General features: G+C 44.9%; 2 protein-coding genes across 4 annotated transcripts in view; one reads left to right on the forward strand and one right to left on the reverse strand.

The window, feature by feature from the left end:
* AFTPH (aftiphilin) overlaps positions 1 to 11,151 on the reverse strand; it is a 331,590-nt gene extending 320,439 nt beyond the window's left edge. For both annotated transcript variants that reach the window (XM_086927603.1, XM_086927602.1), the window contains exon 1: positions 10,924 to 11,151. The gene's annotated coding sequence lies outside the window, so the exon portion shown is untranslated. The remainder of the gene's footprint in view (positions 1 to 10,923) is intronic.
* A 297-nt stretch (positions 11,152 to 11,448) lies between these two features.
* SYS1 (SYS1 golgi trafficking protein) overlaps positions 11,449 to 27,068 on the forward strand; it is a 37,861-nt gene continuing 22,241 nt past the window's right edge. The window contains exon 1 of one of the 2 annotated variants that reach the window (XM_086927606.1): positions 11,449 to 11,657. In XM_086927606.1, the coding sequence (XP_086783732.1) occupies positions 11,492 to 11,657 (166 nt within the window). In that variant the 5' untranslated portion in view covers positions 11,449 to 11,491. The remainder of the gene's footprint in view (positions 11,658 to 27,068) is intronic. The other variant, XM_086927607.1, reaches the window with a different exon arrangement.

The raw sequence follows: 27,068 nt of genomic DNA on the forward strand, positions 1-27,068 counted from the left end.
GAACTTTAGTGGTTTCATGGGTCCTCTTTCACTAAAAGCCAGTTTGAACTAGTGAAAGGTTGTGTCTGCTCACATCTTTGTGATTCGAAACACACTTGATGTCCTTCAGAACAACCTTTTAATATTAGGAGTTGTTAGGAAGCAAGGAGGAGGGACCTAAGATCTCACTTAAATCGTGCCATGGCAATAACACACAGACCATATGTTTGCAGTTATCACAAGAAACAAAAAAAAAAGTAGCCGTATTTAGATAGTAGAGATAATCTGTGTTTTAACCAATTTGGAACTGCATCTTGCCATAAAAAGTAAGACTCCAATCTTCGTATGAATGAATTCTTGTAGTCCCGCATTCAAACTTTTACCACAAATCTCTCTGGAATGGTCAGATCTACACAATAATACCAGAAGAGCTTGCAGGACAACCGTTACCACAAAAGCATTAGAAATAAAAAGGTCGGTCAGGGACTAATGGTGAGATGCAAATTTCCCAACAAGATACATTAATTAAATAAAACATTATTCGTAAGAATACAAGAAAATTTACATTTTTAGGTAGAAACAAATTGGATTATTTATCCATTTTGACTTGCTGTATTTTAATGTGCCGCATATCACTCACAGGTCACATTGTAAAAGGTGTACAAGCAGACGATGCATGCAATCCTAGGAGCTACAAAGAAATGCACAGACCATAAAAATAAACGTTTTGAGGATTCAAAGGTTTATTAACAAGAAAACAAATCTCCGTTGTCAACAAAGTACAACCACAAAAAAGTGTGTCCTATAATAAAACAAGCCTGTTTTAGGCATGCATAAGAATATATTTAAGCATCGTAACTGACTTAGTGTCCTCACTAGCTGTCTTCCCTGTTGCACAACACGGGATACATTAGGGTCAGTCCTATTTTCTAGAAACCAGCGGGTATAAATCAAGTTTCTTGCCCATCACCCTCAAAACAATTCAGGATGAAACAGCCTGCCCATCCCCATAGACAAAGCCTTAGTCCCTGTGGGCCCTTTTGTTGAGATTCAGCTTCACTTGGACAAACTCCAATGGGTATTGAGAGGAGATCACAAACAGCTTCACTCAGGAAGCTGTGCTTGACTTGCCTCATATTATCGCCAGTCGCTACAATAACCAAAGTACAATCACACAATAGCATTTAATGAATATCTCAATGTTGAGTAACACCTAATGACCATAAAAATACCATGAATTGCGTCATCAATGTCAGATGCTTTAAATAATATATTTTTAAATCATTAGAAAAATCAAAGCGGACATCAATAAACAATTGTATTTGAAATCTTACTCATTAACGTACTGAGGGAATCATGTAGAATATTGCACACTCACCAACACACTCATTCTAACTTCCTTACATCTCATGTTTCATGTCAAGTCTTTCACACTTGATGGCGAACACAGAAGTTAAGGTAGGACCATCATTTTATATTTTCAGGTCTTTTTTAGTTTTTATGACCGACAGTTTTGATACACTGCTAACATGAACTTTCCCCTCATGTTAGTCCTTTCATGGAGTAAACACATACGTTATAAATCTTCATCTATTACACAGTTGCATTTGTGCAGTTCTACTTAGGTCAGAGATTCCACAGGAAAAACGTTGTTACAGTTTGGTTTTGGTCATAACTTTGGCGTAGCTTAATCAATCTGCACAAAACTTTTCCAAAAGAAAAGCCCCACCTCAGTGCCTTCATGGAAGTTTTGCGTCAACAAGTCAAGCAGGCCATTTAAAAGAACAGACTCCCAAAACATTGATTTCAAATGTTAATTCCCAATAGAAACTTTGTTCCCCAATGCAGAAAAACTGGCCGAACCGAATTATACCAAATTTGACACAAAGTTATAACTTTAGCCTGAAAGCATGGCGTTTGTGATTTGGTGTATATCCGTTCAGTAATTTTGTGAATCTATTGTTTAAAGAGAACCTTGGGTTGGGCTTAAAGTGATTACAAAGTTAGATTTATCCGGACGATTGATCCTGCTGGAGTCCTGTGCCATCAATTTTCTTTATATATATATATATATATATATATATATATAAAGCCTTGTTACTGGCAAAAGAAGCTTGTTTTTCCCCCAATCGACCACTTAGGGGCAGCGAGACTGGTCCTGGTCTCACTGAAACAGAGTACTGGGGTAGTGCCCAAGCTTCCTGGAAGAAGCTTGCAGGGTCATAAAAAAAATATTGCTGGTTAGGCGACCGCAGAGTGTTGGGTGCAGTGCATGGCCAGAGACCAGGCCCTGCGGCCAACTCTGCTGCATGTGGCAAAAGGAGGGAATGGGTACATGGGCTAAGCTTGGGGACAGACCCTCCGGCCAAACCCCCTGCTGCGCAAGGCAAAGGTCATGTGTAGCGGGAGGCTGGCGACTCATAGGGGATAGACCACAGGTCAGATCTTGCGGCCACGCATTGTGGCACACGGCCAGAGTAGGGGCCTCTGTACTGGGGTAGTGCCCAAGCTTCCTGGAAGAAGCTTGCAGGGTCATAAAAAAAATATTGCTGGTTTGGCGACCGCAGAGTGTTGGGTGCAGTGCATGGCCAGAGACCAGGCCCTGCGGCCAACTCTGCTGCATGTGGCAAAAGGAGGGAATGGGTACATGGGCTAAGCTTGGGGACAGACCCTCCGGCCAAACCCCCTGCTGCGCAAGGCAAAGGTCATGTGTAGCGGGAGGCTGGCGACTCATAGGGGATAGACCACAGGTCAGATCTTGCGGCCACGCATTGTGGCACACGGCCAGAGTAGGGGCCTCTGGCCAATACTTTGCTGCCGATGGCCAAAGGCAAAGGAAGGTTGGTTGCAGGCTTCCCAAGGGGGTTAGGAGTGTACTTAACTTTGATTCATTGAAAAAAAATCAAAAGGTTAAAGTGACGTTTTAAGATAGGCACAGTAATAAGAACTCTGCTTACATTAATCGAACAAAGAAGAAATTCACTGAAAAACCTAAAGGTTAAAGTGATCTTATACTCGGGTATGGTAATAAGATCTTAGCTTATGTTGCAAACCACTCTAGAAATTTACTGGAAAAAACTAAATGTCATAAGCAGTGCATGGAGGGGAAGCAAGTTATAATTAACTCAGTAAACTATATCTGGTGAATTTGTATTGGTTTTCTATTTATAAAAATGAGTTTTCCTATTATTTCAACACCTTGCTACAAAGGCACTTTAATCTTTGTTTTTTCAATGATTTTCTTTTAATGTAAGCTAAGATTTTACCATACCCAATTATGACATCACTTCAGTATTTGTTTTCCATCCAGTACACACACATATTATATACAAACATACACACACACATTTCACTGAAAAAAACTGAGGTTAAAGTGGCATTATAGTTAAGTAAAAAAGTCAGTTAACACGCAATATATTAAACTAAAACATACTACTGAAATTCACCAGCTATAGTTTACTGAGCTAGCTAGAACTTGTGCCCTCGCCATGCCTAGTGTTGTCATCAATTAGGTCATTTGAAATGTAGCAAGTGAGGCCATTAATGTTGCCATTGAATATGTCATGAGTGATGCAACCTGTGTGATCTAATTAGAGCTTGGTGGGGCAACAAGTTATTGTTTTTTTAATGTGAAGTAAGATATTACCATATCTAACAATACCCTTACTTTTAACTTTGGGTTTTTAAGTGAATTTATAGCTTTTTTAATTGTAAAGTAAGATCTCATTACTATCCACAACCACCTGCCGCACATGGCAGTAGTGGTTTAAGGAACAGCCAACCCCCCCACCGCAAATGACTTATGGTCATTCTTGGCGTGGGCCCTGCACCCGACTCCCCGGCAGCACCAAAAGTCAAGCTGTGCATAGCCTTTGACCAAGCACGGAATGGGGTTGGGCGCGGTCAGCCTGGCACTGTGCCTAACCTCCCGTGAGCCGCCATCCCACCGACACCCACACCACATTATGTTTTGAAGTTCATTTTCCCAGTCCCTCTGTAGTTCTGCAGGATTGCACCAACCCCCTAACTTTTATTTCCTAGTGTCTTGTAATGGCAAATGCAGCACTTCTTCTGATGTTGAGGCCCGCCAGGGTGATGAAGATTTTAGAGGGTTTGGAATTTGGTCTTCCTGTCGCGAGAACAGACAGTCTTATATGTCGGGATCTCCTGTCCAGTCCCCGGGCATGCAGACCAAATACCAGCACTGCCATTCTTTAAGCAATGGAAACCTCGCAGAGAGGTGGGGTGGAACCTAGGAAGGGGAGAGGAATTGTCCTGACTAAAGTCTTTCTGACTGCTGGAAGAGAATCCAACCAAGGACACTGACAATATAACAAAGTCCCAATGGCTGGAAGACCATCCAACCATTGAAATAGAGACTGTAATATAGTCCAGATTTCTAGGAGAAACTTCTGTCAAGGAAACAGAGACTGTAATACATTCCTAATGGCTGGATAAGAATCATACCATGGCAACAAAGACTGTAATAAACATTCCTGTTTGCAGAGGGAGTAACTTTACCAAGGAAGTAAAGACTATGAAATATTCTTGATTGCTGGCAAAGAATACTAGCGAGGAAAATAGAGACTCTGAAAACAACCCTTAACATTGTGACCGATTCTGTCAAAAGATATTAACACACCTTATGGATGTGGGGAAATTGCTTTATTAAATCCACACCCTTTAATTTTATACTTTACACCGGAGTCAAGTCTTTTTTTCTAAGGACGTCCCAACAGAGGAGGGAATGATTTCCTGGTAATCGATTAAGTCCACACTGGCATTTCAAGCAGCATTTATGAGATCAATGTGCATTGATAACCTGTCAGTCATTTCTCATTCCCAGTTATATACATCACTTATGAGATCGACATGCATTGCTAAACAGACAATCGCAGTACATTTGAACATTAACTAATATAACTAAAATATTCTAATCATTCCTAGGATTATCAGCACCAGCCTCAAAAGGGATCTTTTAAGGACATCGGGTGAGGAGGATTATCCTGACCTGGGCATGGGTATATCTTTAAGGTAGACCACTTGTCCAGGCACTTTGCTCCCTAACCTTATCCCTCACCATCCTAACCTGGATCGCCTACCACTTTCAAACATTGGGGTTGCTATTGACGTAACTCCTTAAGCAACTTCATACTTATTGGTTTTAGGAAATGTGCAGCTTTTGAAAGCACGTATGACTGAATCTTATGTTCAACTTAAAAACAAGGTGACCCACTGGATATGTTCGCAGTCCAATTTGGGCCACTCAGAGTACCCGGACTCTATTTGTTCATGAGGACCTGGGAGTTAATTATCTTAGTGACTTGATAGTCCTTCGCCCCCTGCTTGGATGGATTAGGGTATGTATAAAAGAAGACCTTACTCTGAACAGCCTGGTCGTGAGGGATTGCCTGTCACTAGACCATGCCCTTAAAATTCATTGGCTCAGGTAAATAAAGGAAAAACTCCAATGTATGGGGCGGCGGAGGTATTTCACAACCCTGAGGTTATGCTAAAGACTGACTGTAAATGGGTGAGGGACAATTCCTTAGAACAGAAAACACTGTCTAGAGAGAAGACCATTATTGAAACTGATAATATGGGGTATGTTCTGTTCACTACGACCCAGCTGATGGAATCTTAACTAGTAACTGTCAAATATAATATGGAATGTTTCTTGCTCAGTAGGTTTAGATTGAATCTACTGAATCTGCGGTTAGCTTCCCCTAAAATATGTTATGCTCTCTGGTTCCTGGATTCCTGTGGCTGCAAAAATGTGTCTCTACAGGACACAATACATTTTATCATGTTTTGTTGCTCTATTCCTGAAAGCCATTGGATTTTTACAAGTTCGACCAACTCTCATGTTTTTACAGTTAACATCTAATTTATCATTTTTAATGTTGCATGTTTTTTAAAAGCTATTAAGAAATTGAGGAGTTTGTGGGAAGATTATTTGTGTCAACCAATCTTAAATGCATTTTTTCTTATTGTATTTATGATTCTGGTGCATGCTTTTATGGATTTAAATAAATTAAGATACAGCAATTCGATCATATACAACAATGAATGAATTTACCGAACTTAATGTTAAAAGTTAAAATGCTGCCAGTTACTTATCACTTTTAAGAGGTTGAGAAGTGTACACAGAGAAATAACACAGCCTATTTACTGAATCTTTCTAAGAGTGCCACAGATAATTCTAAAATTCACCCTGGATCCACATCTATGTCAGCCCCTTCTGAAAATGAGACTTAACTTGGCGCTCAAATGTGAACAAGCTCACTGTAAAGACATGGGTATCAGCTTTAATCACCATTACTGTGGTCTAAAGATAATGAAAATGTACCTCATTTTCTAATGGCATGCCCCTATCATAGGAAAATAAGAAATATAAGCATGTGTGTCATCCTGGAAGTAACTAGGAATAGGAGTGTATCTGCTCTTCAGCCAACCCATTTGATTTCCCATATCTGATACCAGCATAACATTTGTGTTTATTACATGTGCTGTTAATCTGCATCTAGTAAGGCTATTGCTTTCTACGGTTTTTTACCTTATGGATGTTTTCCATTACTTGCTCTCACAGTCCAATTTTTCCCGAACCTTCAGTTCCCTTTCTCTACGGCCAAATTGGTGTTTTTTTATGGATGCTCCCGTAATCAACTATACTTGTTGCTGTCTCCTTGCACTGTGGCTCAGGAGTTAAAGGCGGCAGACCCGGAAGCTGAGATCGGCCCTGGACCACGGTTCAATTCCACGCCTCGGCGGGTCTTGGGCTAAAAATTCCACGGACTCGATAATTCTCGCTCCGGTGCCTTCTCGACTCACGGGTTCACACTCTGCGACTCTGGGCAATAGCTTGCTTAATTTATTTATTTATTTATTTACGCAACTTTTATAGCGCAACAAATACCCTGAGGTGTCTCGGCGCTGTGGAGCTACTAAATTCAGCTATCCTCTTACTGGTTAAACAACCATGTTTTTAAGAGCCTGCGAAAGCTCATCAGATTAGGGGCAGTTTTGATGGCAAGTGGCAAAAGATTCCAAAGTTTTGGTGTGGCTACAAGAAAACGCCTGTCTCCCCAAGTGGCCGTTCTTGTACGTGGCACAGAGAGGAGACTGATGTTAGCCGATCTTAATTGCCTTCTGGGGACATAAAGCTGAAAGGCTTCAGTCAGGAACCTGGGTCCTATGCCATGTACTGCCTTATATGCAATACAGAGGGCCTTAAACTTTATACGGCTCTCAACTCTCAGCCAGTGGAGCTGACGAATGCCATGAGTAGTAGATTTGCGGCGAGGAATGTTTAAAAGAATCCTGGCAGCCGCATTCTGAATGGATTGCAGCTTAGTTATGACACGCTTCTGGGTGTGAAGAAAGAGAGCGTTCCCATAATCTATTTTTGAGAAGACTAAGGTGGAGACCAAAGTCTTCCCAGCTGAGGGAGGAAGATAAGGCAGTAATTTCTTTATTTTTTTCAAAACAAAGAATGATGACGAAACAACCTTGTTAGTGTGAAGGTCAAAAGCCAACTTGCTATCAAATATCACTCCCAGATTTCTGGCTTTTTCCACTGGAACAGGTGGAAGGCCAAGCTTTTCCGGCCACCAACTGGAAGACCATTCAGGGGAGAGTTTTCCAAAGGTCATAATCTCGGTCTTGTCCGAGTTGAGCCTAAGACAGTTCGAGGTCATCCAGGTACTGACCTCAAGCATAGCTCTCTGGAAGTTAGCTGCCACAGCAAGGCTGTCCCTGTGGATAGCCAGGACCAGCTGGGTATCATCTGCGTAAGATGTAAGCCGTACCCCATAGGCCTTTATTACCCTCGCCAAGTCCGCTACATAGATATTAAATAGCATTGGACTTAGCGAGGAGCCTTGTGGGACTCCACAGGGGAGAGCAGAGATAGGTGAATAAAATCCTCCCAGCCTCACCGTCTGGGTACGGTTTGCGAGAAAAGATGAAAAGATGATTTTAATCTCCACAACGGCCCCTCGCGGCGGGATGCCTGGCTTTCACCTTGTGGATACCCTGCCGGGGTTATCTCACAGGGGAATACCAGGACGGGTTCCCTAAGCAAGCGCCGGGAAACCCACTGCGGGTAGCTGTGCGCTATATAAGCTCAAATACATTTACACTTGGCGATATGTATATCTGCTATAAATGTTGTTCTTTTATAGCAGAGTTTTTGTCCAATTGAGTTGTTGTCGATTTTAACAACCTTGTAGCTTTACGATGTAATGTATTCCCTCATTTTGTTACTACATTTTTCATTTGTCTTTAATTGGACATCTCACTTTGTTGTAAAGTTGTGTGTGCACACCATTTCTCTCAACTCCAGCTTATACCTGCTACATTTTCCTCCAGGGAAAGACTGTAATGGGTACGTCCCTCACTAGGAACCGCGTGGACTGAAATTGGGCCCTCTTGCAACAAAAAGCGAACATCCCGGCCTGACCCTGCTGGAGCAATACTATCCCCATTTTAGGTAAACAACTTTCCAGAAGGTATATTTATACCTCACATAACTTTTTCACATATTAGGACTACTGTGCAATCCAGACATAACGGGACGTGAGTCCTAGCTCCCTTTTGGCTAAACACCACTTGCCGCCCCCTTAGAGTAGATGCAGATAAAGAGATCCTGAAGAATTGCCTAGATCCTACTGGACTGATTAAGACAAGAAATATGTTGACCCCCCGCACAACTCACTAGGACTGATAAAGGTTTAATTCTCCCTCCTCAGTCCACTACTATCTAGTCTGTTTTACTCATGGCCCAGGTACTCCTAGAATACATTTTTGGGAGAATCCAGGAGCAATTTTTGAACTTCAAATACACTCTCCCACTTCTACTCACTACACATAGGCACCCTCACATAATACTATTTAGCTTCACAACGGCAAACCCAGAAGACCTCTGGCAAAGAGCCCCCCTGCGGGGCCCGTTGGGCATTCCAGCGCCGGCCCAATGATGGGATACCCTATGATTAAGTATGACACCCCTCGGGGTGTGTGAGGGCCCTTGCTCCTTATTGGAGCTATCCCCGGACGAGCATTCCCTACCTTGTCCTGTCTAGCGCCTTATGGTAAACCTCCATTACAGACATGGCCTGTCACTTCTTTCATCCTTCCACACCCATAGGAACAGCATACTTTTTCTCTGTACTAATATTTTCCTCTTTGCCATTATCTTTTTATAGCTGTTCTCTGCTCGAGTCGCCTTCCCTCGTGGTTTAAAACATATGTGCCCACCTCTCTTTCTCCATAACTAAAAATGTGCTATATGTTAAAGCTCCCTTAATCAATCATATTTATTTCCCTCCTCTCCTTCTTTGCTCCCTAACTCCAGGCCACCTTACTCTACATTGCTTTCTTGTTCAACAAGTACCATAAGAATATATGATCTCTTATGAAAATGTGTTTTTCATTACTTTATGAAAAATACTGTGCTGCTGCAAATTTGTGTTCTACACTGACAGCACGTATATCTAACCTACTTCATGTTTATAATTTGACAGGAGACAATTTACTTAGTTTTGCATATTTTGGTTTTTGTTTATTATTTTATAAGAGCAATGTGCTGCTGGCAATGTCTATTCTATGAAGATGACATTTCTCTCAGTCGCCATATGTAACTACACCATTTTTACTTACCTCTTCACATATAACCATTCCCGTTCAATGCTGATATATTTTTGTAATGGCCCTAAAGTCAACATGTATGTCATATTTCAAACCTACTCTCTGCTGCACTCGGAAACCTGGTTGGTTGGAATTCAAGCACCAATAACAAGAAAGAAAAAAAAAAAAAGAGTGCAACCGAGGTTACTGAATGTTATTCACAATTTGAGTTTATAATTGATATGTATGTTTCCTTAATTGTGCAACACTTGTTTATGAAGGGCATCATGCGCAACTACATATAATAATTCTGTTACATATGTATTTGTTTAGGAGACCCAATTGTCTAATAACAAGGAGTTACTGTTTAAACTTATCAACTATTGCTTTGCAGACGTTTAAATTTATCTAAATAAAACTTGATCAACATTTCTAATCTCGTCTGGTAACTTTACTATGGTAAACAAAAATCCTAATATCATTCCCATGCCTTCCATACGTACCTATCAAGAGTAGCTAGTGCTGTATTATCCCTAATGAAAGTAAACAGCATTTGTAAAGTGAAAGTTAAGAACAGGCTACTAAAAGAACAATGCTTCTTGCTAAATGAATGTGTCTATGTTAACTCTGAGATTACAAAAGATCACTATAACATGTTTGTCACTTGAAGTATGTGTTGTTGTTGTATACGGTGTCCAAATTTCAAACATGAGGGTTCCTATTCAAGGCTCGGTGAAAGTCTGGCCTTACTATGGGACTGTGCTCTTTTTTGCACAGCAAACTTCGTGAGCAACAAAAAGAGCGACCTTTTGACGTTTTATATTTTTATTTAGTTGTTGTTTCAGAGCGTTGGGAATCAGGGGTCGCATGCATCTCTGGGACAAGTGAGGCCAGCAGGAAATGCACTGAGTTTTATGTACTTGTTAGGTATGTTTATTGGATCACAAACTGTCGGGAGACTTCCGGCTTTGCCACCCAGGACAGACGAGATACACACAAGTGTGAAGAGGTGTCAGTGTCACTGGCTGTAACTCAACCATCGACACAAACAAACTTGGTAGTGCGTAACCTAGAAGCCGTGGGAGCTTCGAGTCAACAACCGGATGAGGCATAGAACACAACACCATCTGTGGCCAGTTCAGTGAGGAGAGCTGCAAACTGCCATAACAGGGACGGTAAATACACACCAGATATCATACCATGAACTGTACCCAATCAAAAGGAGATGCCATATGAGGGGAAATCACATTTCCAGGGTGTTTTAAGCCTCTTTTTGTGGCGGAGACTAGTTAGCTTGCTCCTTCCACCAGCTCTCACCTGGGCCAAGCAAGTCTCCACCGCCGCTACGGGAGCGCATGGCTGGCACCTCGGTTTAGGGTCTAACGCTTTATCCGGACACCGTCCTGATCACTGACTGAGCTTGAAGTCACGCGAATGGGGAGTCATCGCTCCCGGCACCTTCCAGTTGTTCCTCCAGTACCCCCTACTCGCCTCTCCCATCGGGCGCCGCGACAGCTGTCACCTGTTAGCGTCACTTCCGGTACTGCGTAGAAGTGGACACTGCACACAAAACTGCGCAGAAGTTAAAGCCACATTAAAGTCAGGCAAGATATGATCAATAACATTCCATCCTTCAAATGGCCATTGCCTGGCTCCAATATGGCCTACTGCTGGCGAACTACGTAGGGCATGCGCAATCGAATCTCGTCGCATTCTTTTTAAACCACAAAGGGGAGTTAACGCCTGATCGTAACATGGTGCCGTTAAGCTGTGACACCTTTCCATTGCTTCCCAAGAGGCTTTGCGTTCAGAAACTGATTGGAGGCTGGAGCTCGCTGAAACGTCACTTCCAGGCTAGCATGGTCTAGTGTACGTGTGTGTTGTTATGTCATGTGCGTCATATCCTGCGGCAAGTGGACGTTGTCTGTATTGGAGTCAATCTCACTGGACTGTACGCCCTGGTACGGAGAAGAACTTGCCCTGGACAACATGGGGGGCTTTGCGTGAGTTCGACGGAACCTGCAGCCCGCGAGGACCCAGGTCTAAACTCGGTAACTGTTACTTAGCTTCCGGAGAGAATACAATCGGGTAGTGGGTAGTGCACTCACAGATTAGCTTCCGGAGAGAATACAGTCGGGGAGTGGGTAGTGCACTCACAGATACAGTGGCCCACCAGAGAGAAGGCGTTCTTTGATCAGGGGCGCAGCATACACCGCTGCGGCTCGGGCCAGAACGACAGCAAGTGGGTACCAGGCTATTGCAGTAGTCGAGGAAGAACGGGGGTCGAAGGCCATTAATCGAGTCAGAGAACTCTGCACGCGAACATGCTTGCTCTAATCGAGTGTCTGTCATGCGACAGACTAAGTATCTAAATTCCCATTGTGAGTAAAGGTTGTTGAAACTGGGATGTGCTGCTATGACTCGAAAATGCATAGCCACCAGCTACAGTCCGAGAGAGTGCAACTCTTTCCTAAATAAATCGAATTGGCGTGGGGGTGCTGTATGTATGTATTTGGGATTTCTTTAGCCTAACCTGTCCAGCGCTTTACATGGTTAACGGCAAGTTCAAAGACCTGCAACAGGCGAGGAAGATGGTTTTTGAAGCTCTTTGCTATATTGGAGCAGCATTGGGATAGTCCTGATGGATACAGGATGTTTTTCCATATCCTGGGCGCAGAGGTCTGTTGTCTTGTGTTTTTTCTTTTTTTACACTTCTTAGTTTGCAATCTGATGGTGTCCTGACTGCAACTGTGCCTACAACCACCAGAAATGGTGAGCTTATCTGTAAGATAATCGGGGGTGTTGGTCGTGATGGTTTGTAAATGTTGCAGGTTGTTTTGAAGATAGTGCAGGCCAGCTAGTGGAGTAAATGAAGTTCTGCCAAGATGGGGGTAAAGTGATCATATTTCTTCCAGCACTGGATGAGTTGTGCTTTTGCGTGTAGCATGCTCTTAAGTGGCGCCAGCATGGAGGCTAAGAGGCCGTAGAGTATTGCATTGCCGCCAATCAGATGTGAGAGTATGAAGGCTTTAACAGCAGTTAGGAGTTCGGAAGTCACTTTCTGGATGAAACCGTTTGACCTTCTTTGGAAGAGAGAGCTGGTGCCAGGCAGCCTTTTTGACCTGTGCTCGTCGGTGGTAAGATTAGTGTTCAAGTTGAACCCAAGTGACTTTGAATTCAGTGAGAGTTTGGGTTTGAAGCTGTCATGGTTCATATCATTGAGAGAGGTTTGTAATGTATCTTTATTGTTCTGTCAAATAATAGGATTCTGCCTTGGTTGTTTTGAAGATTTAAGTAGAAGCTGACCATCCAGGTCTGTATCATGTACAAGCAATGTTTGAGGCCTTGGATATCTGAACTAGAGGAGACTTTCAAGTAGAGTCCCATTTGCGACTCAAAGGTACATAAAGGGTGGGATGTTTGACTTTGCAGAAGACACCTGAGATGTTTAGCAATATCAGGAGGCAGCGATCCTCTTAATCTATGGTAAAGAGGGCATTGTTTTCGATGTATAAGGTGGTGGTCTCATTGCTGTAGTGTGATCTGAAGCCAAGCTGGTCATTGTGAAGGATATGGTTACCCTTGATGTGATCTTGGAGCTAAACATAGACTGCTTTTGCAATGATCTTACTGATGAATGGTTGGTCTGTACCAGGCCAGAAGTTGGCGAGGTGGTCAGGGTCTAGAGTAGGTTTCTTTAGGAGTTAAACGAATCAGCCAGTGTTAAGAGGTTCTGGGAAGATGCCTTGAGTGAGAAAGGCCCTGATAATGGGGAAGTTGGGGTAAGGAAGCATCCCCAGAGAAAGCTTTGATGAAGTGCAATGGGGAAAACAGCATTTTCATAAAAAAAGTGGCAAGTTGACTATATCAGCCACATCTAGTAAAGAAATGGCTTTGAAGGTTAACCATTGCAGGGTTGTGCGCGAAGGGGAGGACATAAAAGATGAAGTAGACTTTTTATTGAAGTGCTTCTGTATTTTTCCAGTTAAGAAGAGTTGATGAGACTGCACTTTATGTGAAGCGAGAAATAGGTGGATCTGGCAGGGGTTTTATGCAATGCTTGATTATGTTCAACAGCATTCTGCTTCTGTTGGTGGCTTAATTGATGAGGTTGTGGTTTGGACTGTGTAGGCAATGCGTGTTGTCTAATGCAGGCATCCCATAATAAAAATAAGATGACCTTACTCCCCAACCACCACTGTAACTTCAGGGAAATTAACTCACCCAGGGTTCATTTTCCTTGAGAGTAGTCCGAGGAACGTTGTTTTGATTAGTGTAGTTTGATTGAATGCATAGATCAGGTCATGAGCTAATAAACTGTCTCCCTCAATTTGCCCTTTGTATGAATGAGCTCTCCAGTCCTGTTATTTGTTTTTTACAGTCTGTGACTTGTATGTTTCATGTTATAAATACAGAATTTCAGGCACCACAGTGCAAATTAATTGCTCTGGATGGGTTACACATGATTCACACCAGGCAACATCAGCTATCTCATCTGGAAGGAGAAAATTGGTGTGGGAGCACACTGCTTCACCTCCCAGCAGGGTCACCCTTAAGCATCATGGTGGATGCAGTCCGACAAGCCAGTACACTTGCAAAGTCTTTAGAGTGTTTCACCAGGTGGTTGCAGATTAGTGCTGGCCATATCTGGACATATGTTTCTATATTATTATCTGTCATCAGCAGTGATTAGGCATTATTTGGGGTTGCTGAGCAGGCTGCAGTATCCTTGGAATGTAGTATATCTCCAGGCGCGCATGTGCCTCTCCACGAGCTCGTCAGCCCACAGCGGCTAGAGGGAGCCTTCAAGTAGAAAATTGGTGTGGGAGCACACTGCTTCACCTCCCAGATAATAATCTAGAAACACATGGCCAGCTCTAATCTGCACCCACCTGGGGAAACACTCTAGAGTCTTTGCAAGTGTACTCGCTTGTCAGACTGCATCTACCATGATGCTTAGGGGCGACCCTGCTGGGAGGTGAAGCAGTGTGCTTCCACACCAATTTTCTCATCTGGAAGGAGGCTTAATTCAAATGATTTGAAATGCACTACAAAATGCACTGCTGTTAATAGCATTAAAAGTGATATTTGGTTTGTGCAGATCCTCTATTGTCCAACTGAGATGGCATGGCGACAAATTTCTACCCATCCAGCAATTTTCTCTTGCATATATTCTAAGGATGAAAAGGAAAAAGGGAGTGCAATTTTTCTCTTCAACACCTACTAGCCAGACTGAAAAACTCAAGTGGTAATTAAAGGAGAGTGTGGGATGAGCAACATAATGCAAACCCAGCCGAAAGACAGCAGATGCTGTACATAGTGAAAGGTAAATATATAGTAAGCAAGTGACTGGAGGGATAGGTGGGTTCTGAGGTGAGTATATAGTGTTTGGCTTTGCCATGCAAAACCAGTAGTGTGTCTCAGTGAGTCCATGGTAAGTGAACAGGTGGTTATATTAGCTCTCATCTAATAATAATGACTAAAAATGTTACTTTTCGTGTACTGCAAGGTGTATACCTATCTTTGTAATATGCAAAAGCTTTGTACCCAAGGATAAAAAAAAGTTTGAAGAAATCATAGGGTGGCTTAACTGAATGTCATTGGAATGTAGGCGTAGGATAAGATGTTGAGCCAGTGTTGTCTGACAATGTCTGCGAGGGGGGCCATGTAAATGTTAAAGGGGGTCGCGCTCAGAGGTGAATAAATGAAGGGCGGTAGTCTGATGCTTTGGCTTTTTCCGGTGAGGAACGAGCGGATCCAGTCTAGGGCAGTTCCTTATATGCCGGCGTCATGTAGTCTGGGGATTAGTGTGCAGTGAGAGACTGTGTCAAATGCTGTAGACAGGTCGAGGAGGATGAAGGCTGCGGATTGGCCCTGGTCCAATAGGGTGCGGATGTCGTCTGTGGCAGCGAGTGGGTGGTCGTGGTGCTGCTGTTGGCTCGGAGTCCGGATTGGGATGGGTCGAGGACGGCGTCCTCTTCGATAAATTGTGTCCGTTCCCTGTTTTCTCTGCTACTTTGACTGCGAAGAGTAGAAGCGAGATGGGCCAGTAGTTTTTGAGGTCGGTGGAGTCGGCCGTGGGCTTCTTGAGCATCCATACCTCCAATCCTATATTAGGCGTCTTACAAATGGTTTGGCAGTAGTAACTTCTTTCCTTCTCTGAATATTATTTTTCCTCGTGGAATAATCCGTGCCTTACTTTCATTTTGCCCTCCTCATTTAAGTACCTGGATGATCCCCGCACCTAAAGCATATTTGCCCATGCCTTTGATATGAACAATGTTCGTGTATTTACAAGGTGAGAAACCCATCTGTGAAAGTTATGTGAAGATCCAGACGCTCATGAGTTTGTGGCGTTTCCCCTACTTTTGGAAGATACTCCATCCAAAATAGCCCCATATTAGCCTCCGTGAATTACGGCTTTGTCAGTAGATTCCGTAGCTCACTGTGCAATATTACTCTGTCTACATGTAACTGATGAGGTCCAATAAGGCTCAAGCGTGTCTGATGTTCTTTGTAGTCCTGATCACGGGAAGTGGCTTAGCAGTTCAGGCTGTAATGTTCTGCTGCAGGTCCAGTAGTAATCTGCACTCAGTTTGTCCCATCCAGTAGTGGATGTTATGTGCATTTATTTAGTGTGCATATGCCAAGCTTAACTAAACAGATACAGAACTCAAGAATTGTGTTTCAGAAAATAGTTAAAATTCTGTCAAAATTAAATAAATAGAGCACAAAAGTAAAGTCTTCTCCTGACCGTGTTTGTATTGTGCCCTTTTTGTACAGCTTGTGGGAGTAGATAAACATGCTTGCTGCTCTGCTACCTTAACGGAATACCTTATGCACACAACATTAGAATAATAAACAGTAGTGTCAGTGTGGACACAATGTACATCAGAACAAAGCCAACAGAAATATACAGGAAAGAATTTTTTTTTGCTGCACAAATGTCACTATAGTTCACTTTTAATGATTTCAGAACCAGCCAGCCATTTGTGAAAATTGTCTATAGCATTGCCGCCAGGGAGGGTAGGAATCCACTTGGATTTTGACTTGAGCCCGCTGGCAATACTAAAGTCTGACTCAATGTTTAGTTCATCCAAAAGCCTGACCGTGTCATATGGTGTTTCCTTTAGATCAGTGAGAGTCAAAAGAAGATGTGTTGCTTGTATGTCCTTTATTGACAATGTATCAGAATACACAGGTAAAGGAATATTTATTGGTGCTTTATTAATCATATTGGTACATGAAAAATGTTTTTTAAGTTTCAAGTTTCTGAAACTTAAAGAGATCAATTTTCATATTGCAAATGTCTCCTACTGCAAAGGGGTTGAAATTAAGGCCCCTACTTAGCAGAGAGGTCATGTCAGTGATGAGGGGTAGAGAGGAAAGATTAATGACCTGAACCTCTGTGTTTGTAGAGTCGGTTAATTCTTGACTGTTCCTGATCTAAGTTTCCTCTTGTATTCCTTTGTGTTTAACCCTTCTGCCCCTCCGGGTCTTGGATCTATTTTTTCTCTTGGGGTAACCCCCTGTTTCCTCTCCTGATACACTGTACTTCGTGTAAAAAAGCAGAACTGCCAGGTCCTGTCTGTGTTGTCAGTTTCTGTCTCACTGACACTAGTCGCACTTAGTGAAGTGTTACTAGAGGAAACAGAACTGGGTTCCGCCATTGTCTTATTAGTTCTACTAGATTGTGAGAGGTTGGGAATCATAGAATTATATTTCTTGGCATAGGTGAAAATTCTACCCTCCCTGTAGGCAGTTTCGTCTCTCCTAAGCTGTCTAGCCTTTCTATTTTTGATCTCTGACTGATGTCTAAGTAGAATCTCATCTAAGATTGTGTAGTTCTTGACAGTGGCTTCGGGAAGATTTAGGTCTTTAATCTCTTGTTCGAGTGTAGAGATATCAGCCTGAAGTTTAGAGACCTTACGATCAGCGCTTTCAATTAATATATCCATAAGCGTCATGGAATTATTAGTTAGTGTCTCTTCCCATTAAATCAGTGTCAAGATCATCGTATGTGGGAAAGATTTGGGCTCGGAGCCCTATTGGTATGCGTTTGAGTCTAATGTATTGTTTGAGAGTGGTGCCGTCCCACCACCTAGAGTTCTCTTGTTTCTTTAATCTCTCTAATTTGATAAACTTATCCTTAAGTCCTTCCTTTCGTGGAGGGTTCCCACTGGTGGATGCTATGTGTGTGGTGCCCATGCCTTTGATATGAGCAATGTTCGTGTATTTACAAGGTGAGAAACCCACCTGTGAAAGTTATGTGAAGATTCAGACGCTCATGAGTTTGTGGCGTTTCCCCTACTTTTGGAAGATACTCCATCCAAAATGGCCCCATCTTAGCCTCTGTGAATGTGGCTTTGTCAGTGAATTCCGTAGCTCACTGTGCAATAATACTCTGTCTACATGTAACTGATGAGTTCCAATAAGGCTCAAGCGTGTCTAATGTTCTTTGTAGTCCTGATCACGGGAAGTGGCTTAGCAGTTCAAGCTGTAATGTTCTGCTGCAGGTCCAGTAGTAATCTGCACTCAGTTTGTCCCATCCAGTAGTGGGTGTTATGTGAAATTATTTAGTGTACATATGGCAAGCTTAACTAAACAGATACAGAACTCAAGAATTGTGTTTCAGAAAGTAGTTAAAGTTCTGTCAAAATGAAATAAATAGAGCACAAAAGTAAAGTCTTCTCCTGACCGTGTTTGTATTGTGCCCTTTTTGTACAGCTTGTGGGAGTAGATAAACATGCTTGCTGCTGCCATTGAGAACGTTTTCAGAATATTCAAAATACACTTATTGACTTAAACTATCAAGTGACCTGGGACTGTCACTTGAATTTGAGGCCCTTGAGTCCGTCATATTGGCAAAGGAAGTCTTGTAGACTCTATTCATCATCTTAAACGTAATCCTGTTTTGAGCTAGTGCAGGGCTGTGAGCACCATTGTAACACAAGTTTTTCCTAAACACCTGCTGATCAGCCTAGCATCTAGAAAAACTATGCAGGGGTTCTGCCCAAATAACCCTCCCAAACCTGGGCTAGGGACATCACAAGGATGAGGAAGTAGAAAAAAGGGGGTTATAGAGGGATCAATTTAACAAAAAAACTTTTTATACACAAGATATATTTAATTACCTTGTAATGTACAATTATTTGCAAAGCATATAATTTCACAAATTTACAAACACAGATATCATCACAGGACAAGGTGGCACACAACAGCAAAAATAATGTATACATTATACATATTTACAATATATAGACACACATCATACTAATACCTTATGTACATTACATATAAACAAACACTATGTACCCTACAACAAGGACAAAGAAAAAGAATTAGGATAAACAATATTCACTATATCCTTAGAGTGATATAACGCTATACAGGAGATCCTCTATGCGCCCAAGTTATACATTATTTTTCACACATCAATATATATAGGAAAGAAGGCGCCAGGAATAGAACACAAGAAAGCAATATATGGGGACTCCTTAAAATGGTGTCGACGCAGTCGCGGTCGCGTTTCCGCCAAATATTTCTTTAGGCTTCATCAGGACACGGGTACTTGGAAGTCAAGCCCACAATTATGGGGATCCTAGGTGAACGAGGCCACTTCCTCATCTAGTGTACACGTCCTCAAAAATGAAGGCGTCCACTAAAATTGTCCCAAATTGAGTATGCCAGTTCGCATGGGGTAAATGTGTACTTCAATCAGCTCCTTCTGGAAGAGATCTCGGAGAGCAAAGCCACGGCAAATCCAAGGACCAAACACTCGAACCTGCACCCATCCGCAAAGTCGGATCAGCCTAGCATCAGCATTCTGGACAGATTGCATGTGGCACAAAAGGTTTATGGTGGCAGCCATAAATGCGCTGAAGACTGAGTTCCTCCTGATCTCACCTCCCGCAAAAATCTCTACCGCTCAAACATGGCTTAAGCACCTAACGGCTCTAAATGTACAACCTACCATCGTAGACTCAGCAAAATCTTTAGGCATAACACTTGACGCCAATCTCAACATGCAGCAGCACATCAGCAAGGCAACGAAAGGAGCGAACTTCCAAATAAATACCTTGAGAAAACTTAAACCCTTCCTTCCAGCCAAAGGCTTCCAAACTGCAGTGCAATCTATAGTCATCCCGCACATAGAATACGGTAGCACCGCCCTCTGCGGGCTCCTCCTAACTACAACGGCACCCCTAAGAGCGACCCTTAACGCTGCAGCGAGACTCATCACTGGCTCAAAAAAACACTCTCATATTTCCCCTGACTTTAAATCCCTGAACTGGCTACCTTTTTGAAGCCAGAATACATCTGAAAATCGCCTGCATGGCACACAAGGCTGTACACATGAACTCACCCGCCTACCTCACTCAAAAGCTGACAATCTCTGGTGGCTCTAGAACTACTAGAAGCACAAACAATCTTCTGCTGAAGCCTCTAAGATTTCGGAAGGAAAAAACCTATAAACGCTCCTTCTCAGGAATGGCGCCCAGGATCTGGAACTCACTCCCTCCTGAAACCAGGCTCATCTCCTCCAACAAACTTTTTAAGAAAGAGGTAAAAGCGATCCTCATGGCTAAATACACCTGATCTATTATTCTGTATTTCTCAAGAATCCGCTCTGTACTACCTGCCTGACCCCTTGGACTATTTGTATTACTTGTATTATTGACTTATTTGATTGTATACTTTCCCTCTTTATATATTTTTATATTGTTGACGCACCTGTTTGACTTTGCATACTGTACCTACACCACCTCAACTATTCCTACTCTTGTACTACTGATGCACCTGTGTGACTAGGCACCCTGTACTCACCTACCTCAACTATGCCTACCTTTATGCTATCTCCAAAAGCATTTTAAGCACGCTTAAACAAGTATATGCTCCTTCTTTTTGTACCTTTATACTATTGGCGCATCTGTTTGACTATGCACCTTGTACCTACACTACCTCAACTTTGACCTACCTATGTAACTATGCACCTTGTACCTAACTACCTCAACTATTACATACTATTATTCTATCACCCCCTTGTCCTTGTAAAGCGCTCTGATATCTGCAAAGATCTTGTTCGCGCTATATAAAACTTTCAAAATAAATAAAATTGTTGTATGCAATTGCAGGTCGAGAACGGGTTACAATTTCTTCAAGATTTTTAGTAGCAGAAAATATTTGTTCACTTGTTTAAAGAATTGATTCTCAAGTGATAACTATTACTATAAGCATATGCCCATGCTTGAGCATCTATAATCTGTCGCCAGATGGCCTTTTCCTTTTTGGAGGTCCCTTAGGGATGAAAAGTTTCTGTATTTTTGTTTGGTAAGATTTTAAAATGTTTTCAGCATCAGAATGTTAGTAAGGGGCAGTTGGACAGAGTGGGTTGAACTCAAGCCCCTGCAGTATTTTAAGAGCTCTTAAAGAAATTAAAAATAGGTTGGGTGTATATTGATCAACCGCAGGACCCCGCAGTGAGCTTTTGGGGATGAGCTGCAAAAGGAGGCACACTGGTAGTCTGGAATTTATGTTCCAGAAACAACCTTGACAAATTTAAGACTGACCAAGAAAAACCTGCTTCATCCAGCCTGCCAGTAGAGATAAAGTAGTCCGTGCTGAAAAAGGCCCCTTAAGGATCTATTCAATCAATCAATCATAGGCATTTATAGAGCGCTCTACTTACCCGGAGGGTCTCAAGGCGCTAGGGGGGGGGGGGGGGTGCTGCTGCTACCCGAACAGCCAGGTCTTGAGCTTCTTCCTGAAGGCGAGGTGGTCTTGGGTTAGGCGCAGGTCGGTCGGGAGGGAGTTCCAGGTCTTGGCGGCCAGGTAGGAGAAGGACCTTCCTCCTGTTGTCGTTCTTCGGATGCGGGGGACGGCAGCGAGGGCGTGACTGGCTGATCGGAGGTGTCGTTTGGGAGCGTAGAAGTTGATGCGGTTGTTGAGGTAGCGCGGGCCTTGGTCGTGAAGAGCTTTGTGTGCGTGGGTAAGGAGACGGAAGGTGATTCTCTTGTTGACCGGGAGCCAGTGCAGGTCTTTTAGGTGTCCGGAGATGTGGCTGTGTCGTGGGATGTCGAGGATGAGTCTGGCTGAGGCGTTCTGGATCCGTTGGAGTCTCTTCTGGAGCTTGGCGGTGGTTCCGGCGTAGAGGGCGTTTCCGTAGTCCAGTCGGCTGGTGACGAGTGCCTGGGTGACAGTCTTCCTGGTCTCGGTGGGGATCCACCGGAAGATCTTCCGTAGCATGCGCAGGGTGTTGAAGCATGACGAGGAGACGGCGTTGACTTGCTTGGTCATGGAGAGGGAGGTGTCCAGGATGAAGCCCAGGTTGCATGCGTGGTCTGTCGGTTTGGGTGCGGTGCCCAGGGCGGGGGGCCACCAGGAGTCGTCCCAGGCGGAGGGCGAGGATCCCAGGATGAGGACTTCCGTCTTGTCCGAGTTCAGCTTCAGGCGGCTGGTCGACATCCACTCGGCTACCTCTTTCATTCCTTCGTGAAGGTTGGCTCTGGCGGCGGGGTTGTTGGTCAGGGAGAGGATCAGCTGGGTATCGTCGGCGTAGGAGATGATGTTGAGGTTGTGTTGGCGTGCGATGGCCGCGAGGGGGCTCATGTAGACGTTGAAGAGGGTTTGGCTCAGCGAGGATCCTTGAGGGACGCCGCAGATGACTTCGGTGGCCTCTGACTTGTACGGTGGTAGACGGACTCTCTGTGTTCTTCCGTCGAGGAAGGAGATGATCCGTTCCAGCGCCTTCTCCTGGATTCCGACGTTGCTGAGGCGCTGCACTAGGGTGCGGTGGCAGACGGTGTTGAAGGCCGCGGAGAGGTCTAGTAGGATGAGGGCCGCTGTTTCTCCGTTGTCCGTCAGGGTTCGGATGTCTTCGGTGGCAGCGATGAGGGCGGTCTCGGTGCTGTGGTTGGCTCGGAAGCCAGACTGTGAGGGGTTGAGGGATCCGTTCGTCTCGAGGAAGGCGGCCAGCTGCTTGTTGACGGTCTTCTCGATGACTTTGGCTGGGAACGGGAGCAGCGAGATGGGGCGGTAATTCTTGAGTTCGGTGGGGTCCGCTGTTGGTTTCTTGAGTAGAGCGCTGAGTTCGGCATGCTTCCAGCTCTCAGGGAAGGTGGCGGTGGTGAAGGAGGTGTTGATGATGTCCCGCAGGTGGGGTGCGGTGACGGCGTCGGCCTTGTTGAAGACGTGGTGAGGGCAGGGGTCGGTTGGAGATCCGGAGTGGATGGAGTTCATCATGCGGACGGTTTCTTCGGTGCAGATCGGAGTCCAGGCGCGGAGGGTGGTGGTGGGGGGCGGTGGTTCGGTCGAGTTGGACGTGGCGTTCGTCGGTTGGGTGTTGAAGCTGTTGTGTATGTCCGCGATCTTGTTGTGGAAGTAGGAGGCGAGGGAGTTGCAGAGTTCTTGCGATGGGGTGATGTCGTTGTTTCCGGCGTTGGGGTTGGAGAGCTCTTTCACGATGTTGAAGAGTTCCTTGCTGTTGTGTGCGTTGTTATCCAACCGGTCCTTGAATGCAGTTTTCTTGGTGTCGCGGATCAGTTGGTGATGCTTCCGGGTGGCAAGCTTGAGGGTGGTCATGTTGTCCGGTGTTGGCTCCCTTCTCCAGGCTTTGTCGAGGGCTCGGCAGTTCTTCTTGGAGCTCTTGAGTTTGTCGGTGAACCACGGGGCCTTCTTGCTGCCGGGTCTGCTGGGCGGGGTCCTCAGTGGGGCGAGTTCGTCCGCGCAGTTGCTGATCCACTTCGTGAGGTTGTCGGCGGCCTGGCTGGGGTTCGCTGAGCTGGCGGGAGGGTGCTGGCTCAGGGAAGCGGCGAGCTGGTCGGCTGTGATCTTGCTCCAGCTTCTGCGGGCGACCTGTTGCTGGTGGTGGTGGGTCGTCGTTCTTCTGAAGGTGAAGTGGACACAGCTGTGGTCCGTCCAGTGGAGTCCTGTGGCGTGGCTGAAGGCGATGTCTTTGCTGGATGAGAAGACGGCGTCGAGTGTGTGTCCGGCGAGGTGGGTGGGGGTGTTGACCAGTTGCTTGAGTCCGAGGTTGGCGAGGTTGTCGAGCAGGGTGGTGGTGTTGCGATCGTTGTTGTTCTCCAGGTGGAAGTTGAGGTCCCCCAGGAGGATGTAGTCAGCGGAGGGGAGGGCATGCAGGCTGACTAAGTCGGCGATGTCCTCGCTGAATTGGTTGCGTGGTCCCGGGGGTAGGTAGATCAGGGTGCCTCTGAGGGTGGTCTTCGGGTCGGTGTGGATCTGGAAGTGTAGGTGTTCGGCGGTAGTCAGGATGTCGTCGGTGTAGGTCGTGATGCGGATGGTGTCCCTGTGGATGATGGCGATGCCTCCTCCTATCTGGTTGGCGGTGCGGTCCCTCCGGGTGATCTTGTAGCCCTCTGGGATGGCGATGGCAATGTCGGGTGCTGAGGAGGCGTTCATCCAGGTCTCCGTGAGGAAGGCAACGTCCGGAGCAGTGGTGTCGATGAGGTTCCAGAGTTCGATGGCGTGTCTGTGGACTGAGCGGGTGTTGAGCAGGATGCACTTGAGGTGGTTGCTGCTGGTGTTCGTCTTGGCGGGTGCTGGTGCGAGGCAGGTCCGGATGCAGGCGGTACAGCAGAAGGGTCCGTGGGAGCGTCTCGGGGTGGCACGGTAGCATCCCGGGACTCGTCCGTCGTTGAGTGCGATGAGGGTGGCTGCGTCGGACGTCCGGCGGGTGGGCTGGGAACTGCGGGGGCCAGGGGTCCTGGCACTGGGCGCGGTCCAGGCACGGAAGGGCGCAGACGGGTTTACCTTTGGCGCACCTTTGGCGCTCAATCGGTGCTCCCGCTGCGCGCGTCCGCTGAGGGGGCGTCATAAGAGGGGAGCAGGGAGGGCGGGTCCGCTGGGAGGCGGGAAGGGGTTAACCAATCGTGTGGCGGGGCCGCAGGCAGGAGGCGCGGGAACAGGACCGGCAGAGCGGGCGGCCCAGCGGCGGCTGGGGCGCTGCTGGCGGCGTCGGCGAAGGAACTCTGTCAGCAGGTAGTCAGGGCTGCAGTGGCAGGCGCGGAGAGGAGCAGGGGGGCGACCAGGCCAGAAGCCTATTGAAATCATAACTCGGACACAACCGCCATCATCCAGTTTCCAAGTACCATCCAGTACCGATGGCACAAGACTGTGCTGTGGCCTGCTCTGAAACTTATCTGGGGCATTTCAAAAAGAGGATCCTTCTCCAAAAAGGGCTGTAATTGTATCATACACCTTTTCCAACAGATTGCCCACATATGTAAACAAGGATATTGTTTGTTAATTGTTCATCCCTCTGTTTTTGTTAAAGCTGTACAAAAGGGGGTGGTGATGGACGGAGCATCTGAATCAATCAAACACTCGCACCCAATCAAAAGATCTGGGTTTAATCCATCACCGTTCTTTAGCCCACTCTGCCACCCTAGTTCAGACATGGCTACATGCAAATCAGTCTGACCCTGTGCCTCATGGGAACAGTCCAGCCCGAACTGCCAAGCCATGTCTTCCCTGGACCGGAAACAAGCTTCAGAGGACCGGTTTCTGGCATTCCAGCCGTCTTCAGCCCGGCTTGCTTGAATCCAGTGGCAAAGTGAGCAAGGGACTCACGTCTGAGCATACCCTGCCACACTTATGGAGGCCAAAAGCGGTACAAAAGGGGGTGGTGATGGACGGAGCATCTGAAACAATCAAACATTCACACCCAGTAAAAGATCTGGGTTTAATCCATCACCGTTCTTTAGCCCACTCTGCCACCCCAGTTCAGACATGGCTATATGCAAATCAGTCTGACCCTGTGCCTCATGGGAACAGTCCAGCCCGAACTGCCAAGCCATGTCTTCCCTGGACCGGAAACAAGCTTCTGAGGACCAGTTTCTGGCATTCCAGCCGTCTTCAGCCCGGCTTGCTTGAATCCAGTGGCAAAGTAAGCAAGGGACTCACATCTGAGCATACCCTGCCGCCTGGTCCAAACTGCTAGTAGAGGGTTATTTCTTTCATTTTGATGTCAGAAAACAATTTCTTATAGTAATTCTGCTAGGACGCACAATGACATTCTGTAAAGATTATGCTCACACTTAATATGTTTGAAATACTGTGTTTTGCCTTTTTAACACGGTACTTAGTGCATTACAGGTATTCTTGGCCTCTGAAGCATAATGTCTCTTCTACTTTCTTTTGGCATGTCTGATCTAACTTGTTGGAAAATCTCCGGTTTCTTTGGTCTTCGTACTAAGGATTTTCTTAGGCTTTGTAGCGCTCACTGTTGTTAAAGGACTTTGATTCATATCAAAAATATCCAGAAGTGTATCGGGTTGCTGTTAACAGGTACAATTCTATTAGCCTCATTAGATTAATTGAAACATTAAGTCCTTCGTTTTTTGTTTTTATTAATTTAGCTTTTCCGTCAGACTGGTGCATTGCTACATTTGTGGGTACAATTTCAGAATGTAAAATTCGATCAGTCACTGATGCTGTGCATCCGGACTGGGAATTTAGATTGCGAAAGTGCTTCTTCTGAGCACCACTGAGGAAAAATTCTTTGTACATTGGCCACTAAAGCCAAATAATCTTGAGAGGCCTTTCTGTAAGTCTGCTGCAATGACTCTTAAAAGTTGAATTGTCTTTCATCTGAACAATTCCACAAGAACATGTTTTCCAGTTTGATGAAAGGGCTGTTATCCTCTGGGTGGACGTATCTGATGATCCATACAAATGAATTTCAGCCAAACGACCTGAATTGCTTGGGCAGATATCTGCTAGAGTTTCTGGCATTTCAATTTTTTTCAAGTTCGTTTCTGTGGAACGCTGAACATACTTTACTGATCAGCAGCCCTGCTACAAAGTAGTTCTTCCTAGAGTGATACCAGCAATTCCTCTAAATTGTCCTATTACTGAAACAAACACGGCTGGACTTCAGACCTGAGAAAACATAAGGGTGAGCTCTTTAGTATGCTTTTGTGGAAGGTACGCAAAAGTTCTTGATCACCATGTCACATCACCTGCAAAGGTGTCCATGAGTCTTTAGGAATACTGAGTTCAGCTTTTTGGTTGTTTTGCTAAGATTTTTCCCTAGATATCTCCAAGCAATGTAATATGCCCCCCTAGTCTCTAGCATTTGAGTTGGGAATGATACTCTTTGTAACCCTCTAAACCAAGGGTTTCCAACCTTTTCTTTAGTGAGAGCTCCTTTAGATCAGTGAATATCATTGCGAGCTACTGAAGGAGAAGCTTCTTGAGCAGTATTGCCAGACAACCCCACCCCCAGCTTTATTACTTAACGTTGATAGAGCCAGATAATATGGTTTGAACAAAATTCTTTGACCAGGTGCACTGTGACAGGGCTGCCGTGTGTCAGTGAGAACTTGGTCTGTGAGGATGTATGACCATGTGTGCCTATAAATGGGATATACGTGTATGGGTTAATGAAAGCCTGTGTCGTATGTACCTGTCTCACAGGACATACATTTCGCCATATGTAGCAC

This window comes from Lissotriton vulgaris, chromosome 6, assembly GCF_964263255.1.
Source record: "Lissotriton vulgaris chromosome 6, aLisVul1.2, whole genome shotgun sequence".
In the NCBI taxonomy this organism is placed as follows: Eukaryota; Metazoa; Chordata; class Amphibia; order Caudata; family Salamandridae; genus Lissotriton; species Lissotriton vulgaris.